At 42.9% G+C, this 18553-nt stretch overlaps 1 protein-coding gene across 29 annotated transcripts in view; it reads right to left on the bottom strand.

The window, feature by feature from the left end:
• Positions 1-701: 701 nt before the first annotated feature.
• The window catches only part of LOC110487294 (regulating synaptic membrane exocytosis protein 1), a 100665-nt gene continuing 82813 nt past the window's right edge, over positions 702-18553 (bottom strand). For 28 of the 29 annotated variants that reach the window (XM_090195819.1, XM_090195827.1, XM_090195822.1 and 25 more), the window contains 6 exons: positions 7424-7641; positions 5758-5902; positions 5288-5403; positions 4169-4270; positions 3812-3951; positions 702-3626 (listed from right to left, as the gene is read on the bottom strand). In XM_090195819.1, the coding sequence (XP_090051945.1) occupies positions 3408-3626; positions 3812-3951; positions 4169-4270; positions 5288-5403; positions 5758-5902; positions 7424-7641 (940 nt within the window). In that variant the 3' untranslated portion in view covers positions 702-3407. The remainder of the gene's footprint in view (positions 3627-3811; positions 3952-4168; positions 4271-5287; positions 5404-5757; positions 5903-7423; positions 7642-18553) is intronic. The other variant, XM_090195849.1, reaches the window with a different exon arrangement.

The raw sequence follows: 18553 nt of genomic DNA, 5'->3' as shown, positions 1-18553 counted from the left end.
AGATCCTTGATGACAACCCGTTCAAACATCTCTGGAGACACCTGGAAATAGCTCTGCAGCAACACTCCTCATCCAACCTGACAGAGCTTGAGAGGATCTGCAGAGAAGAATGGGAGAAACTCCCCAAATACAGGTGTGCCAAACTTGTAGCGTCATACCCAAGAAAACTCGAGGCTGTTATCGCTGCCAAAGGTGCTTCAACAAAGTACTGAGTAAAGGGTCTTATGTAAATGTGATATTTCATTATTACATTTTTTTGTTGAAATGATCAACAATTTCTTAAAACGTGTTTTTGCTTTGTCATTATGTGGTATTGTGTGTAGATTGATCAGGAAAAAAATATATTGAATCAATTTTAGAATAAGGCTGTAACCTAAATGTGGAAAAAGTCAAGGGGTCTGAATACTTTCTGAAGGCACTGAATGTCGGCTCAACCGGAACTTATTTTTTAAAAGTTTTAGGCGGATCTTCCGCGACACCTCCGCGATAGAGATTGAATCCAGCCCTTAGTGTTTGCTTTAGCCTGCCTGGATTGTCAGATGGGCGGGGTTTGCAATTTTGAGAATTGGTTCCATTCTATCAGACAAGCTCAATCACGGCCAGTTGAACTGTTTCAAATGATTTTCAATAGGACTATGAACCCAGGGATGGTAGGAGGAGAGGGTTGACAGTGGAACAACAACAGCAAGTATGAGGGAGAATTCTTCCACACATTCTTTTTTATTTGGAAATAATAAAAATGAACTCTTTTTATATATATTTTTTTATATAAAACATACTCATCATTTGAGCCACACCTGTTATACCAAACAAGAAACGCTGCAGTGAATACTTTCTTTTTTTATCTGATCGGTTTCTTTTGTAGTTGTTGTTTCAGTTTGAACACATAAATTGTAAACAATCAGCATTTTTTTTTTCTCCTAATAATACTGACAAAATAAAAAAATAACTCACTAAACATGAAACAAAAAAATTGACGTTTTTATAAATGGGGTTTTACATGGCTGGGGTCGTAGGTTGTAGGTTTCAAAGCATGGAGAGAGAGAGAGGTGTAGTGACGACAGCTTTTGCAGATAATATGGCCTGATACCCTAGTACACTCAAGTGTGGCAATTTGGGACTATCCCCTGAAGCCTTGAAGTAAAGTAGTGTCCCTTTGTGACTTTCTAAATCCAATCGTAGTCTTAAGGAACTTGACAATGTCCCCGTAATCTGACTTGGCCCCTTTCGTAAATATCACTAAACCGTTTGGTTCGTTGAAAATATATTTACAACATACCTAAATTACTTTTGGTACATTATACTCTAAATAATTTGTGTAACATGTGTATCCATATATCTTATTACATCATTATGTTCAACATAACTATACTTTGTATATAAATTGATCTGATTTATACATATTCAAACATGTAGTCTCAGCCCCATAGAGGTAAACTATGTGTACAGTAACTGTAGATTTGAAAGAATGGGCGGTGAGGATTGCTTAGTACGACAGTACAGCACGGGTTCAATAGCTTTAAAAAAAGGCATCAACATAATCTCGGTAATCAGTTGGTTTCGAAAAACATTCAGCACCGGAATGAAGGATGTGGACTAGACTTGACTGCAGCTGATAATTTTGAATGTCTTCGCGTGATGTGAATGGCTTCGGTTTCTCTTTATATTTAAGTACGAGCAAACTGTACAAGTGCATGCAACATACAAGCGGGCCTACGGGTATGTGGAACGAACACACATATCTAGTTCAATTCAATCTTTTTTTTCCAGTATCGTTTTTGTTTTACAAAATGTGCATGCAGCTTGGAACAGGTCCGAGTCATGCTGGCCACGCCCCCTTTTGGTGTGGCAGGGGTCAGCGGGCCTGACGAAGGATGAGCATTGGTGCTCCTGTCCGGAAAGCTCAATCTGATTGGTTACTTTTCACATTCACAAAGATGCAGAAGGGAAATTTGAGCAACTGATGTTTTTAGTTTTTCCAAAAAATCGAGACAAAGAAGAAATGAAATGAACCAAATAATTACATTTGCAAGCAGTATTTTTTATATTTTTTTCATTCACCTTTTTTTTCTCAAAAAGTTAAAGTTTTGGCCATAAAAAAAAAAATCAGGCTTATTTTGCTTGCGTTTTTGAATCTCAAAATAATGTAAACTCAAGTTTTGGATAAAACCCCTAAACATGTGCTGGGGTGAGGGGAAGGATGCTCCAGGAAAACAGCTAAATGAAAGTTCTCGTGATTGTGGACAAAGATACGTCTTTTTTTACAGTCACTTGTTGACACCCTGGTGATAGTTCAAAATGAAATGTATAATTATATTTATTGGTCAACCTCCTTGGAGGTCTAATATACATCTATACAAAGACAACTGGGTTGGACTTTTTGTAGGTGACTGAACGAAGTAACAACATTGTAATCCCACACTAATCTCATCGTCAAGTGTAAAAATCGTCATTTAAGATGTGTCACTGAACAGTCCCCTGCATCTCATTGCAGACACTTTTTTTTTTAATGTTCTCTATTTCGTATTTTTTCCTTGTGTCTTTTTATTCTTTTCCATGCATACATCAGACAACGCATCGTAAACCTCATACTCATCATAAAAACATTTTTGTGCCATAAGTAACAAACTGAGAAAAAAAAGAGTCAAACGTACCAAAGACAAAAACGAGAGAGCGGCTTGGACCAGCCATGGTAAACATATTGAAAACAAAAAAATGATATTTTGACAAAGAAGGACCAGTAATGTGAAACCACAAAGTCTAGGCACCAGAAGGAGACCCCTGTTTGCCCGGACCAACCCCACTCAGAAGCACTCTGCCCTAGGGGCCGAAGTGCTGGCAGTCTGTTTGGGGGCCGGATGGGGGCCACTGCGGAGAGGACATTATGGCACCCCCTGAGAGACAAGGAGGATGACACCTCTGTCTTGGGTCCATACATTCCGACGCTAACATACATTTCTTTGTTTATTGATGGTTTGACTAAAAACTACCACCCTGCTTCCTTTCACATTTACATTTCTACTTAGTTTCTTCAATGAATCGAGTGTCTCCTTACCACTCGACTCAAGTACAGCCTTACCTAGCTTCCGAACATTGTTTATTACCGACAGCCCTAGTTCTTAGATTACAACCGCGAAAAAACAATGGCGAACTCGTCACTGGAATGAAACACTGAAATCTAACGCTCTCTAAAACAAACAAAGAGATTAAACGATGCCAGTAGTGATTGTCAGATCTCAACAAAGCTTTTTTGTTAATCATTGTGACTCTGTTTCTTGATTGTTGTTGTTCTAGAATAATTTTTGTCCGCTAATCTCTAAGGTGACGTTAATTCGTTTCACAAAGCGGTAGGCTAGCCATAGTCCCATTGGTCCATTAAGATTGGTAGCTGTAGTCCTATTGGTCCACTAGGATCGGGTGCCCGGTGGGCCCGAGGAGCTGTCCAATGACGACTGGGAAGCACGTCGAGTCAGGGAGGCTAGTGTGGGGTCCACTAAGGAGGAGGGTGGGAACAACTTGTACCAGCCAATCACTGTGCTTGTTAAGTCTAGTTCCTCCAATAGGATTTGTGCAACTCCCATGAAGCTTTTGTGGTCCATTCGTCCGTAGTCTCCCCAGACAATCACCTGAAGGAGAGAAAAAAAGACCCCCAAAAATGTATTGATTTAAACCTTTACAGCTTAAATGGTTAAAGGTTAAATAAATAAAAAATAAAAAATGGTTTTAATATTATTCAGTCGATGCATTTATTGAATTATTGAATTAAAAAGTGATTGAACTTTTCTTTATGAAACAAGGCTTTGACCCTCACCTGTAAGACTTTACCCTGTGGGCTCTCCTCGAATTGCAGCGCTTGCTGGTACAGCGGGTCCAGCGTTTTCCGTGCAATCTTGGTTTTCTTTTTGGCTACATAAGCTCCATTATTCAACAGATAGACCTTGACGTATGGAGCTGACGATAGAAAGAAACAAGAGGCAGATACGGATACTCAATTGTGGTTCTGGTCAAACATGGTCTGGTCTAATTGTTTTCTCTAGGTGGGCGATTACATGGACCCAGATAAGACTACTCCTGGATTAAAAAGCACTTTCAATGGACTTTGCAGTGAATACGATTTTGTCTCAATGCAGTCCTCCACCCTTAGGTGGCGCTACCACCAGTGTCTCACCAGGGAGGGATTTGGATCCAGGCTTTTGTACAAGGCCCCGAGCTCTGATCACCTCCACCTCCAGCTGACCCTTCTTGTCCATCATTCCGATCTGAATATCACCTGGGAGGAAGAAGAAGTAGAACGAGTTGACCAAAGATGGTGGATAAATGAAGATGTCCGACTCAGGCCGTTCCCTATAGATGATTTTTTCACAGTTCCGGCTTCCTATATGCACCAATGCGATAGCAGCTGATGTCTCGCCTTCTGTTTTGTCTCTGGTCGACTAAACAGGAACTGGATTGAACGAATCCGAACAGGAAGTAGGCAGGAGATAAGGGGGATGTTCGAGCAGATCACTTGATGGTCACTGTCGTGTTTTGCATTATGGGTATAAACATTTCCAAAAATCATGTGATCAAAGGTCATGCAGTTTTTGATGAAGACGCCTTCACGTCGCTGCAGTTGCTTCTCACCCAACTGCACCATGCAGTCATCACCTGCAGTGTTGGAGGCACTATTTGTCAACCAATCATTAGGGTGTTCTTGTTTGATGGAAATGGCCAAAGACATGCCTAAAACAGGAACCAAATTCACCCTGATTCTAAAGTTACAAATGAAAGTGATATTTGAGACCTCTCTCTAACCAATTAATTGTACACATGTTTTGTTTTCAGTTTGATAGTGTGTGATAAAGGGGTATAGAAAAGTTCATTTCGACATAAAGATTTTGTTTTTATAAACAATAGCAGCTATGTTGACACTGCCATGTTGATCTGAGCCTTGCTGTTGGAAAACCACCACAGTGTCTGACTTTTGGCAGATGCACCTCCCCCGACTACAATCGGCTTCGTTAGGCTTACTGCACGAACACACCTAAGGTCACGAAATAGGAAGTAGTAAGAAAAGTGGGCAACAGAGTCTATCAAGAGGGAAGTTGGAAGGATATTGAGTAATGGAGGTAATATGGAGACGGAGGACAGGAAGCGATGTGAATCAATGAAACGTATTTGTGGGAGAAGGGAAGGGTATAGAAATAGCTGAGCAATAAGCTATCAATTGGGGAGGAGTCACAGAGGAACTACGATAGGGCAATAACATGATGAGTAGACAGAACAGAATAGGGGGATATCTACTCACCTATGGCAGGTGTGGCCAGCGTTTGTCTGCCCACCAGCTGGGCGGGACCCAGACCATCCAGGAAGTCGCTGAACTGGTTGCCTGGCTGTCCCAGACGCACCCCACCGAAAAGCAGACTGGAACAGAGGAAGAACACAGTCAATATACAGCTAATTACCGTACATGACTTATGGGTCCTAGGTGAAATTATCTATCCAATTTACTGCAATCATGATGAAATACTGGGTTGTTTACTTCACAGTGAATGTCAATTCATGTAACATTGGAGAAAAAAACAAAATTTGTCCCATAAACAGAAACAGGAAGAAAGGGACAAAAATAATAGGGGGTAGAGGGAGGAAAAGGAAAGAGACATACAGTATACAGGGAGAGATAGCGAGAGAGAGAGAGAAATACAGAGAGAGAGATGAATATTATATATATGTATATATATATATATATAGAGAGAGAGAGAGATTAGAGATACTGACTTTCCCTCGGAGTTGCAGCTGTTCATGGTGCCGTTGGTGGACTCTTTACTGGACTGTCGACTCATGTTCCTGGTCATCTCTACAGCCATGCCCGTCTCTGTGCTCCTCTGGATGGACGCACCCTTCTCCTTCTTCCCTTTCCCCTCTGGTACCGGAGAGGAAAAAAATAGACACAATGTAGCGGATAGCTAAGGCTAATGGCTAAGTTAGCACGGCTAATCTACTGTCTTCCTGAGACCTGAAGTGCTATCTTCCAGGCCTTAGTTTATATGGGTCAGTGCTAAACAACAGAACTCTCGAGGATGAACACATTTAGGCCAGAAGGCTTTATTTTGTCGTCCTCTTGAGGAGAACCAGGTGTGGTGCCATGTATTCATGATAGGACACAGTGACAGAGCTGGGGAACGGCCACCCATCTCAGAGGACAAAGGACACGAAAGAGAAATTGAAAGAACCGGGAAGTCAAAGTATACTTTTCTGGAGAGGGTTGGAGAGGGTTGGAGAGAAAGAACAACATGGTTTGTTGTTTCAAGGTTCCATCCCTCGTCACGTCAACACAACCAACAAGATCCTTCTGTCCTAATACAGACAATGGCGTACCGTACAGTCAATCCTAAAGAACGATACAGTAGTACATGATGATGATACGCAGGTTGATGTTTATTGTTATGAATCTTTCCCTGGAGGCAGAACTGAGCGATTTCCTCTAGAAGGGCCAGCTGCAAAGTCAAAATTGGCTATATTGTAGAAATTCATGATTTTTTGCGTGTTTTTTTGGTCTTAATTTAAGGTTAGCAGTGTGGTTAAGCTTAGACTTAGGCTTAAAAGACTTAGGCTGATTTCATGGCTTTATGGCTGCGCCAGATAGTGACCACTCTGCAGAGCTGCCTCTAGAACAAGATTCATGACAAAGAACGCTAACCTTAAATGAATATTTCTCTCAACCCAACATGAATTCTAGATTTTGTCAGTGAAGAGGGCAACTATCACACAGAACACCAATCGTACTGCTATACTATATAACAATGGGGAGAGAGGTGAGAGGCATGGAGAGACCCCCCCTAGGCCCTAGTTTCCTTTATAATGGCTTTTTATGTCAGCTACAAAGGGGGAGTGCAAAAAAAGAGGAAGAGAGTGCAGTTGGAGCCTTTCAACTACCTCTCTCTCTGCCTCTCTGCTTCCTCTCTCTCTCCCCACCCTCCAGTGAGTCCAGCCAGGCTGAGAAAGATTCCTTCAAGTCCCTCTGACTGAAAGCTTGGCCGCAGCGGGTGTCATCTGGAGTAGAAGCATGTTGTTTTGAAACTCTTTTTTTAACATGCTTTTTGTGGGTTGTATTCGTAAGATTGGAATTCCAGCATGAGGACATTTTGGTGCGCAGTCACGTAAACACAAGGTCAAGAGTGACGTGCTTCTCTGTTTTTTGTACTGTCTGATTCAGATGAAAGTGCTATAAGGTAGCTTCAGGTCACTCTTAACCCTAAAAAAACACCTGAGAGCTATCATGTCATGGACACTTGCTGATCGTCCGTACTGTCTCATTTTTACTGTCTGTAATGCCCAATTGTTAAATGTCTGTCTACCACTGTCAGAGCCACATTTTCAAACCACAACCATCCCGAGCGTCTCCTTCATTTGGGTGAGGGTCCGTTTTGACCTTTGAACTCACCCGGGCCGACGATCTGCGACGTGCTGCGACTACGTCTGTTGGAGACGATGGAGACCACCCTGGCACTGAGGCTGGAGCGTCTCTTCTTGCCACCCATGCCCACCGTGCCCAGCGCCGTATCCGATTGGCTGCCGTCAGTGCGCTCTGACGCGTAGATCTCACCGCTCACGCTTGTGCTCTTCAGCATGGTCCGGCCCGGCGCCGCACGAACCTGCCGACTAGAGGGAGAAAGAGGCGAGTAAAGTTAAATCTGGAATCACAGTCTTGAGATATGAAATGAGCAGAGGAACTTATTAACGTAAGGGGTTACCTTCACTTTAGTGGGTGAAAACACAACAGTCTAATAAACTTCAGTAATTAATAAGGTTCTTATACAGTATGATATGAGGCATACAATGACTGGTGAGTGATTGTAATGAGTTTAATGTTAAAACATTATATTGATGATACAAGAAAGCCTGAACAGACTCCAAAAGATCTCAAAACTAAAAAATGATCTCAATGATCTCAAATTATCTCAAATTTCCAAATACGCTTCCAAAATCCCAAACAATTCAGCAATACGCCTTGTGTCCAATGTCCATCACTGCTGGACTTTTGTAATGGTCGATAACACTGAAATAGAATTAAAACACATTACAATGTATTATATATATTATCAGTAGAGGCTGGTGGTAGGTGCTATAGGAGGATGGGCTCATTGTAATGGCTGGAATGGAATCAATGGAAGGTATCAAACACTTCAAACATATGGAAACCACATGTTTGACTCCATTCCACTCCAGTCATTACAATGAGCCCGTCCTCCTATAGCTTCGCCCACCAGCCTCCTCTGATATAAGTATATATATATATATATATATATATATATATATATATATATATATGTGTGTGTGTGTGTGTGTGTGTGTGTGTGTGTGTGTGTGTGTGTGTGTGTGTGTGTGTGTGTGTCTTTTGTAATATAAATGAGTCTCTCAGTCTCAGCCAATAGCCTTAGCTGTTCAGGCTTCTTCTCCTCAGACAGGCCAACATACAGCAGGGACAGATGACACTCAGTGCTCTGTGGCGCTTTCTAGGGGTTCGGAGGAGCTAGTGCATTTCCATCCCCTCTAAAGGGGTCGGGGTGCAGGAGAGCCCTGCCACACTGCCCCCGTCCCGCATACCCATCGTGGACCCTCTCCAAGTGACCAGGGGGCTAGGGAGGGGTAGGGGGGCCTGGGGCCTCTCCTCAGCCCCGTAGAGGGGGGTGATGAAGAGGCGAGGGCCGGCGGTGGGGTAGGGAGGAGTGTACTCAGAAGAGGTCCAGTCTGGACAGCGGGAGCACAGGACACATGCCAGGAGGGATCTGAGATACACACTGACGTACAAACACACACGCAGACACAACAACGAAAGTTGACACACACAACAATCACAGATACACAACCACATGCACAACATTAAATCAAGCCAAATAAGCAAGGAGACTATATCACATGTGATGTCAGCACAAATGACCAAACACATTTCCCCGCATTGAACAATTAAGCCATACATTGAAATTGAATAATGGGACTGATAGAATATAGCAGCCTCAGATGGCGAGAGAAGAAGAAGGAGGATTGAGGAAGATGGGAGGAGATAAAGGGACAAGGTAGTGTCTATAACGTCCACACCTCCTCTCATAGGCAGCTAAGTCTCATAACCAAGCACCTCCAAACTGACTTCGGGACAGTCATCAATATACTGTATGCATCCAAGTATCTCCATCCAACACCTCCACGTTAACCTGGGACCTTTCTACTGCGCCGTTTTTGAAAGACATAACGTTAGCCATCGGGAACGACAAAAGTTCTGCTACTTTTCTCAACAACATTGATGCCCTGAATTTATTTACAAATCAGTTGGAAAAAAGGGATGGGCTACTTTCTGCACACGCCAGGCTCAGTGTGAACCACATTGACTTGACACAATGCTGGCCAAACAAGACGTACAGTGCCTTGTAAAAGTATTCACCACACTTGCCGTTTTTCCTATTTTGTTGCATTACAAACTGTAATTTAAATGAACTTCATATAATGGACACACACGAAATAGTCCAAATTGGTGAGGTGAAATGAAAAAGATGACTTGTTTCAGAAATGTCTAAAAAAACAACAACTGAAAAGTGGTGCGTGTATATGTTTTCACCCCCTTTGCTATGAAGCCCCTAAATAAGATCTGGTGCAACCAATTACCTTCAGAAGTCACATAATTAAGTCCACCTTTGTGCAATCTAAGTGTCACATGATCTAAGTATATATACACCTGTTCTGAAAGGCCCCAGAGTCTGCAACACCACTAAGCAAGGGGCACCATAAAGACCAAGGAGCTCTCCAAACAGGTCAGAGACAAAGTTGTGTAGAAGTACAGATCAGGGTTGGGTTATAAAAAAATATCAGAAACTTTGAACATCCCACAGAGCACCATTAAATCCATCATTAAAAAAACAAACCTGTCAAGGAGAGGGCCACCCACCAAAACTCATGGGCCAGGCAAGGAGGGCATTAATCAGAGAGGCAACAAAGAGACCAAAGACAACCCTGAAGGAGCTTTAAAGCTCCACAGCGGAGATTGGAGTATCTGTCCATAGGACCACTTTAAGCTGTACACTCCACAGATCTGGGCTTTACGAAAGTGTGGCCATTGCTTAAAGAAAGAAATAAGCAAACACGGGGACTGGGAAACTAGTCAGGGACTGGGAAACTAGTCAGGGACTGGGAAACTAGTCAGAACTGAAGGAAGGATGGATGGCACAAAATACAGGGAAATTCTTGAAGGAAACATGCTTCAGTCTTCCAGAGATTTGAGACTGGGACGTAGGTTCACCTTCCAGTAGGACAATGACCCTAAGCATACTGCTGAAGCAACACTCGAGTGGTTTAAGGGGACACATTTAAAAGTCTTGGAATGGCCTAGTCAAAGCCCAGACCTCAATCCAATTGAGAATCTGTGGTATGACTTAAAGATTGCTGTACACCAGCAGAACCCATCCAACTTGAAGGAGCTGGAGCAGTTTTGCCTTGAAGAATTGGCAAAAACCACAGTGGCTAGATGTGCCAAGCTTATAGAGGCATACCCCAAGAGACTTGCAGCTGTAATTGCTGCAAAAGTTGGTTCTACAAATGATTGATTTTGTGGGGATGAATAGTTATGCACGCTCAAGTTTTCTGTTTTTTTGTCTTATTTCTTCTTTGTTTCACAAGTGGTAGGCATGTTGTGTAAATCAAATGATATAACCTCCCCAAAAAATAAATGTTAATTCCAGGTTGTAAGGCAAGAAAATAGGAAAAATGCGAAGGGGGGTAAATACTTTCGCAAGCCACTGTAGCTACAAACAAAACGTTAAAGAGTTAAATGGTTACAGTCTGCCGTGAAGCGTTCATCCATGTACAGTGCCTTGCGAAAGTATTCGGCCCCCTTGAACTTTGCGACCTTTTGCCACATTTCAGGCTTCAAACATAAAGATATAAAACTGTATTTTTTTGTGAAGAATCAACAACAAGTGGGACACAATCATGAAGTGGAACGACATTTATTGGATATTTCAAACTTTTTTAACAAATCAAAAACTGAAAAATTGGGCGTGCAAAATTATTCAGCCCCTTTACTTTCAGTGCAGCAAACTCTCTCCAGAAGTTCAGTGAGGATCTCTGAATGATCCAATGTTGACCTAAATGACTAATGATGATAAATACAATCCACCTGTGTGTAATCAAGTCTCCGTATAAATGCACCTGCACTGTGGTAGTCTCAGAGGTCCGTTAAAAGCGCAGAGAGCATCATGAAGAACAAGGAACACACCAGGCAGGTCCGAGATACTGTTGTGAAGAAGTTTAAAGCCGGATTTGGATACAAAAAGATTTCCCAAGCTTTAAACATCCCAAGGAGCACTGTGCAAGCGATAATATTGAAATGGAAGGAGTATCAGACCACTGCAAATCTACCAAGACCTGGCCGTCCCTCTAAACTTTCAGCTCATACAAGGAGAAGACTGATCAGAGATGCAGCCAAGAGGCCCATGATCACTCTGGATGAACTGCAGAGATCTACAGCTGAGGTGGGAGACTCTGTCCATAGGACAACAATCAGTCGTATATTGCACAAATCTGGCCTTTATGGAAGAGTGGCAAGAAGAAAGCCATTTCTTAAAGATATCCATAAAAAGTGTTGTTTAAAGTTTGCCACAAGCCACCTGGGAGACACACCAAACATGTGGAAGAAGGTGCTCTGGTCAGATGAAACCAAAATTTAACTTTTTGGCAACAATGCAAAACGTTATGTTTGGCGTAAAAGCAACACAGCTGAACACACCATCCCCACTGTCAAACATGGTGGTGGCAGCATCATGGTTTGGGCCTGCTTTTCTTCAGCAGGGACAGGGAAGATGGTTAAAATTGATGGGAAGATGGATAGAGCCAAATACAGGACCATTCTGGAAGAAAACCTGATGGAGTCTGCAAAAGACCTGAGACTGGGACGGAGATTTGTCTTCCAACAAGACAATGATCCAAAACATAAAGCAAAATCTACAATGGAATGGTTCAAAAATAAACATATCCAGGTGTTAGAATGGCCAAGTCAAAGTCCAGACCTGAATCCAATCGAGAATCTGTGGAAAGAACTGAAAACTGCTGTTCACAAATGCTCTCCATCCAACCTCACTGCGCTCGAGCTGTTTTGCAAGGAGGAATGGGAAAAAATGTAAGTCTCTCGATGTGCAAAACTGATAGAGACATACCCCAAGCGACTTACAGCTGTAATCGCAGCAAAAGGTGGCGCTACAAAGTATTAACTTAAGGGGGCTGAATAATTTTGCACGCCCAATTTTTCAGTTTTTGATTTGTTAAAAAAGTTTGAAATATCCAATAAATGTCGTTCCACTTCATGATTGTGTCCCACTTGTTGTTGATTCTTCACAAAAAAATACATTTTTATATCTTTATGTTTGAAGCTTGAAATGTGGCAAAAGGTCGCAAAGTTCAAGGGGGCCGAATACTTTCGCAAGGCACTGTATATGGTACCTGGATATCAACAATGGAACCAGGCTACCAAGAGCTCAACTTATACAACACTCTCTATAGAACTACCAAAGGAAAGTCCTTATTTCCAGCGTGTGACTCCAATTGTTGGCCAGTACATGCTGTAACTGTATGTTTTGTGTCCGCCATGACTACAGACACTGGGGACACGCCCGAAACAGGTCTGAAAGGCTACACCAAACGCTAACATGCAGCCGGGCCAGTGCGTAGCACATAGCCGGCAACCTGCCACTGACAACCGAACCAGCCATCACCCACCCTCCATGCGCTTCTCTCTCGCTCTCCACATTCAACGAGAGACAGACAACCACACAGTTGTGCAGAGGCACTGCTAGGGGTGTCTGCGGCCACGGAGGGAGCTTCTATGTCCCTGGCGGCGCCGGGAAATGTAGGCGTTCAGCAGTGAACTCCTTTGAATCTGCTGGGGACTTGCGTGCTATTAAGTGATGAATCTGTGACGTGTTCGTAGTTGTCACGGGGAAAGGTCTGATGGATACCTTCATTTGTGAAAAATATATTGAACTTGATGCAGCTAAAGAAAGGAATATTACTTTTCATGAAGAAATAAACACATTTGACCAAGTGCCTTGAACTGAATAAGGATTCCATGAGACTATTGGCATCCTTTTTTTTTTTGGAATTTTACCCCTTTTTCTCCCCAATTTCGTGGTATCCAATTGTTGTAGTAGCTACTATCTTGTCTCATCGCTACAACTCCCATACGGGCTCGGGAGAGACGAAGGTTGAAAGTCATGCGTCCTCCGATACACAACCCAACCAAGCCGCTGTGCGCACATCCAACCCGGAAGCCAGCCGCACCAATGCGCCGGAGTAAACACCGTGCACCTGGCCACCTTGGTTAGCGTTCACTGCGCCCAGCCCGCCACAGGAGTCGCTGGTGCGCGATGAGACAAGGACACCCCTACCGACCAAGCCCTCCCTAACCCGGGCGACGCTAGGCCAATTGTGCGTCGCCCCACGGACCTCCCGGTCGCGGCCGGTTACGACAGAGCCTGGGCGCGAACCCAGGGACTCTGATGGCACAGCTGGCGCTGCAGTACAGCGCCCTTACTATTGGCATCTTTAAATGCTTCCTGTCAAAACATCCAAGACGATCATAATGGGACCTTCCTGGACTATGATCAATTTCTGCCACTGCACCCCTCTTCTACCTTTAACCAGGAAATGGCTGCTCATTGACCGATTCCAGGTGAGCGTTCATGTGTCGGAACCAGAAAGAACAAGAATTTGCGTTCTCGGCGCGCCTGCCTCCTTCCCCCCGATGCAGGTCCAGACTTAACGCTTTTAGCCCCTGTCCCAGCTGTCTTCTTCCAGGAACTTGTGTGTTCCCTCTATGGCTGTGGATGTCGAATCAAACTTTTATTTGTCACATGCACCGAATACAACAGGTAGACCTTATCGTGAAATGTTTACTTACAAGCCCTTAACCAACAATGCCGTTCAAGGAATCGATTTAAGAAAATATTTACTAAATAAACGAAAGTAAAAAAATATATAAAAAGTAACACGCGAAAATGACATAACAATAACGAGGCTCTATACAGGGGATACCGGTACCGAGTCAATGGGTGGGGGTATGGGTTAATTGAGGTAATTTGTACATTTGTACATGTAGGTATGGGGAAAGTGACTATGCATAGATAATAAACAGCGAGTAGCAGCAGTGTAAAAACATCACTTAGCTTAGTAATGAGCTTTGTGGGCACTACGGTGTTGAACGACGAGTTCTCACATAGGTGTTCCTTTTGTCCAGGTGGATAAGGCCAGTGTGGAGTGCGATTGAGATTGCGTCATCTGTGGATCTGTTTGGGCTGCATACGAATTGGAGTGGGTCTAGGGTTTCCGGCATGATAGAGTTGATGTGACCAGCCTTTCAAAGCACTTCATGGTTACTGACGCGAGTGCTACGGGGCGGTAATCATTTAGTCAGGTTACCTTCGCTTTCTTGGGCACAGGGGCTATGGTGGTCAGTTTGAAACATGTACCTCTCCCTAGTCAGTCAATTGGCTGAGCACAGCCTGGACCACCGCGGCCCACCTCCGCTGGGCTGTGCTTTCTGGATCAGAGCTCTGTCCCTTTGGCTGTTGTGACCTGTACGCAGCCGGCGTTTCAGCAGCCCTCTTTTCAGGTGAGTTATGTGGCTCTGGCCTTGCAATAAGCTTCGAGACACAGCAGAGGCTGGATCATTCCGGCTATTGTGATAGGGAGTTCGATGGTGAGGCATATGTCTGTACCTGGGGCAAAGACTTTGTGTTTTCCTGGGGCAAAAGTTCAGGATATCACCAGGTTGCTTCTCGTGGCTGTGAGTCAGGCTGATACTGTCATGGTTCATGTGGGGTCGAATGGCATTATGAAGGGCAGCTCATAACAGCTGAAGATGGATTTGAAAGAACTGATTGGGTCACTACTTGACACCAACAAATGCCTCATAATATCTGTCTCTCTGCCCTCCCTAAATCATGGCATTGAACGGTTCAGCAGACTTTTAGTCTTCCATAACTGGTTATGAGACAATTGCAGCTCTGTCGGTGTAACACTTATTGACAATTCCGATAGCTTCTGGAAACAAAGCGCATAGTATAAGGAGGATGGTATCCACCCAAATCATTTGTGTTCCTTGACCCAAGCCCAGCTGATTTAATCACTACCATTGTGTCACTGAGTTGTCATAATGCTCCAGCAAAGGTTGTTGGAAGACACAATGTAAGTAACCTAATTTATGTCCCTCTTACTGTCCTGAATGCCTCTGCTGATTCTACAGCTATTGTATGTAATTACATGCCTATGAATCAGTGTTATATTGTTAGTACTTGGGTTGGTGTCCCCTAACAGGAAGCCCACTGTGTGCAGACCACCCTGCGCTAATATAAATAACCATAGGATGTCTACCTCTGCTAGGCTTCCCAGTAAAGCAAGAAAAACAATCATGCATCCCAGAAAAGTGTTAAAAATATTTACGTTAACATATGTAACTTAAGAAACAAGGTTCATGAAATGAATAATTTGCTTGTAACAGATGACATTCATATTCTGACCATCTCTGAAACTCACTTAGACAATATCTTTGATGATACAGTGGTAGCAATATATGGTTATAACATCTACAGAAAAGACAGAAATGCCAAAGGTGGAGGTGTGGCTGTTGTTATTCAGAACCACATTCCAGTAATGCTTAGAGAGGATCTCATGTTAAATAATGTTAAAGTAATATGGCTACAGGTTCATCTGCCTCACCTAAAGCCCATTCTGGTGGGAAGCTGCTATAGACCACCAAGTGCTAACAGTCAGTATCTGGATAACGTGTGAAATGCTTGATAATGTATGTGATATCAATAGAGAGGTATATTTTCTGGGTGATTAAAATATTGACTGGCTTTCATCAAGCTGCCCACTCAAGATAAAGCTTCAAAATGTAACTAGTAACTGCAACCCGGTTCAGGTTATCAATCAAGCTACCAGGGTGGTAAACAGCACAGGAATGAAATCATGAACATGCATTGATCACATCTTTACTAATGCTGCAGAAATGTGCTTGAATGCAGTATCCAGATCCATCGTACGTAGTGATCACAATATAGTAGCCATACCTAGGAAAACCAAAGTTCCAAAGGCTGGGCCTAATATAGTGTATAAGAGGTCATACAAGACGTTTTGTAGTGATTCCTATGTTGTCGATGTAAATAATATTTGTTGGTCCATGGTGTGTAATGAGGAGCAATCAGACAACGCACTTGACACATTTATGAAATTGCTTATCCCAGTTACTAATAAGCATGCACCCATTAACAAAATTACTGTAAAACGGTTAAATCCCCATGGATTGATGAGGAATTTAAAAAGTGTATGGTTGAGAAGGATGAGGCAAAATAAATGGCAAATAGGTCTGGCTGCACAACCAATCTGCAAACGTACTTCAAATTGAGAAATCATGTGACTAAACTGAATAAAAAGAAGAAAACTGCACTATGAAACAAAGATAAATGACATAAAGGCAGATAGTAAAAAGCTTTGGATCACCTGAAATGAAAGTTTAAGCAAAAAAGGCAAACTCTGCTCCATCATTCATTGAATCAGATGGCTCATTCAACACAAAACCCACTGACATTGCCAACTCCTTTAATTATTTTTTCTTTGGCAAGATTAGCAAATTTAGGCATGACATGCCAGCAACAAATGCTGACACTACACATCCAAGTATATCTGACCAAATTATGAAATTTGTCATTTTTAATTCCGTAAAGTTAGTGTGGAAGAGGTGAAAAAAATGATTGTTGTCTATGAACAATGACAAGCCACTGGGATCTGACAACGTGGATGGAAAATTACTGAGGATGATAGTGGATGATTTTGCCACTCCTATTTGTTAAATCTTCAATATAAGCCTACTAGAACATGTAAGGCCTGGAGGAAAGCAAAAGTTATTCCCCTACCTAAGGATAGTACAGCCCCTTTACTTGCTCAAAGCCGACCAATCAGCCAGTTACCAACCCTCTGGAAACTTTTGGAAAAAATTGTATTTGACCAGATACAATGCTATTTTACAGTAAACAAATTGACAACAGACTTTCAGCATACTTATAGGGAAAGACATTCAACAAGCACAACACTTACATTAATGACTGATGATTGGCTGATAGAAATTGATAATAAAAACATTGTGGGGTCTTTTGTTTGACTTCAGTGCGGCTTTTGACGCTATCGATCATAGTTCATTGCTTGAGAAATGTATGTGTTATGGCTTTACACCCCCTGCTATATATTGGATAAAGAGTTGCCTGCTAACAGAACACAGAGGTTGTTCTTTAATGGAAGCCTCTCCAACAAAATCCAGGTAGAATCAGGAATTCCCCAGCAGCTGTCTAGGCCCCTTACTTAAAAAAAAATCTTTACTAACGACATTTGAGTAAAGCCAGTGTGTCTATGTTGCAGATGACGCAACACTATACATGTCAGCTATACATGTCAGCGACTGAAATGACTGCAACACTTAACAAAGAGCTGCAGTTCATTTCAGAATGGGAGGCAAGGAAAAACTAAAAGCATTGTATTTGGGACAAATCATTCACTAAACCTCGACTAAATCTTGTAATGAATAACGTGGTAATTGAGCAGGTTGAGGAGACTAAACTAAACTGAACTGTCATGGTCAAAACATATTGATACAACAGTAGCTAGGATGGGGAGAAGTTTGTCCACAATAAAGCGCTGCTCTGCCTTCTTAACAGCACTATCAACAAGGCAGGTCCTTCAAGCCCTAGTTTTGTCGCACCTGGACTACTGTTCAGTCATGTGGTCAGGTGCCACAAAGGGCTGTTGTGAATGTATTGTAATGTTTATAATGTTTATAAAATTGTATAACTGCCTTCATTTTGCTGGACCCCAGGAAGAGTAGCTGCTGCCTTAACCAGTCTTCATTATACTGTATGAATCCAATATCTCTTATCGGGTACGTTCAAACTGACCTGGAGCCAGTCTGCAGCAATCTGAGCAACCAGCGAACAACCCACCACATTCCATTCTCTCTGAGGTCCACAATAGCCATGATCTATCTCTTAGAGCATATGTCAAAGGCCTTGGGCCCTCTGTTTTATAACCACTCTGTTTGGATTGACACTCACACGGACACGCGCACACACACGCACACGCACACACACGCACGCACACACGCACACACGCCACACGCACACATAGACTTCAAAACATTAGGCTGTTAATAAGGGCCTGCCCAGGAGAGGCTCAGGGGATTGGGTCATTTGTCCGTGTCAGCAGGCAGGCTGTGGTTGACTGGACTGGTCAGCCGTAGGGACGTTAGGGTTGTGCGGGGAGGGAAGTTATGGGTGGGGTTTTGTGAGTGAGTCCGTTGGGGTTATAGGACTATGGGATGGTTGGCTAAGAAAGTATGATAAGACTGTGGTGGGTTTGAAGGGAAACACTAGTATTTACATGTAAGGCTGGTGGGTTTTAGGGTACACTAGTTTTTACATGTAAGGCTGGTGGGTTTTAGGGTACACTAGTTTTTACATGTAAGGCTGGTGGGTTTTAGGGGACA

The sequence above is a fragment of the Oncorhynchus mykiss genome, chromosome 13 (genome assembly GCF_057628025.1).
Source record: "Oncorhynchus mykiss isolate SJ-2025 chromosome 13, ASM5762802v1, whole genome shotgun sequence".
In the NCBI taxonomy this organism is placed as follows: domain Eukaryota; kingdom Metazoa; phylum Chordata; class Actinopteri; order Salmoniformes; family Salmonidae; genus Oncorhynchus; species Oncorhynchus mykiss.
This window is presented reverse-complemented; position numbering and strand designations above follow the sequence as displayed.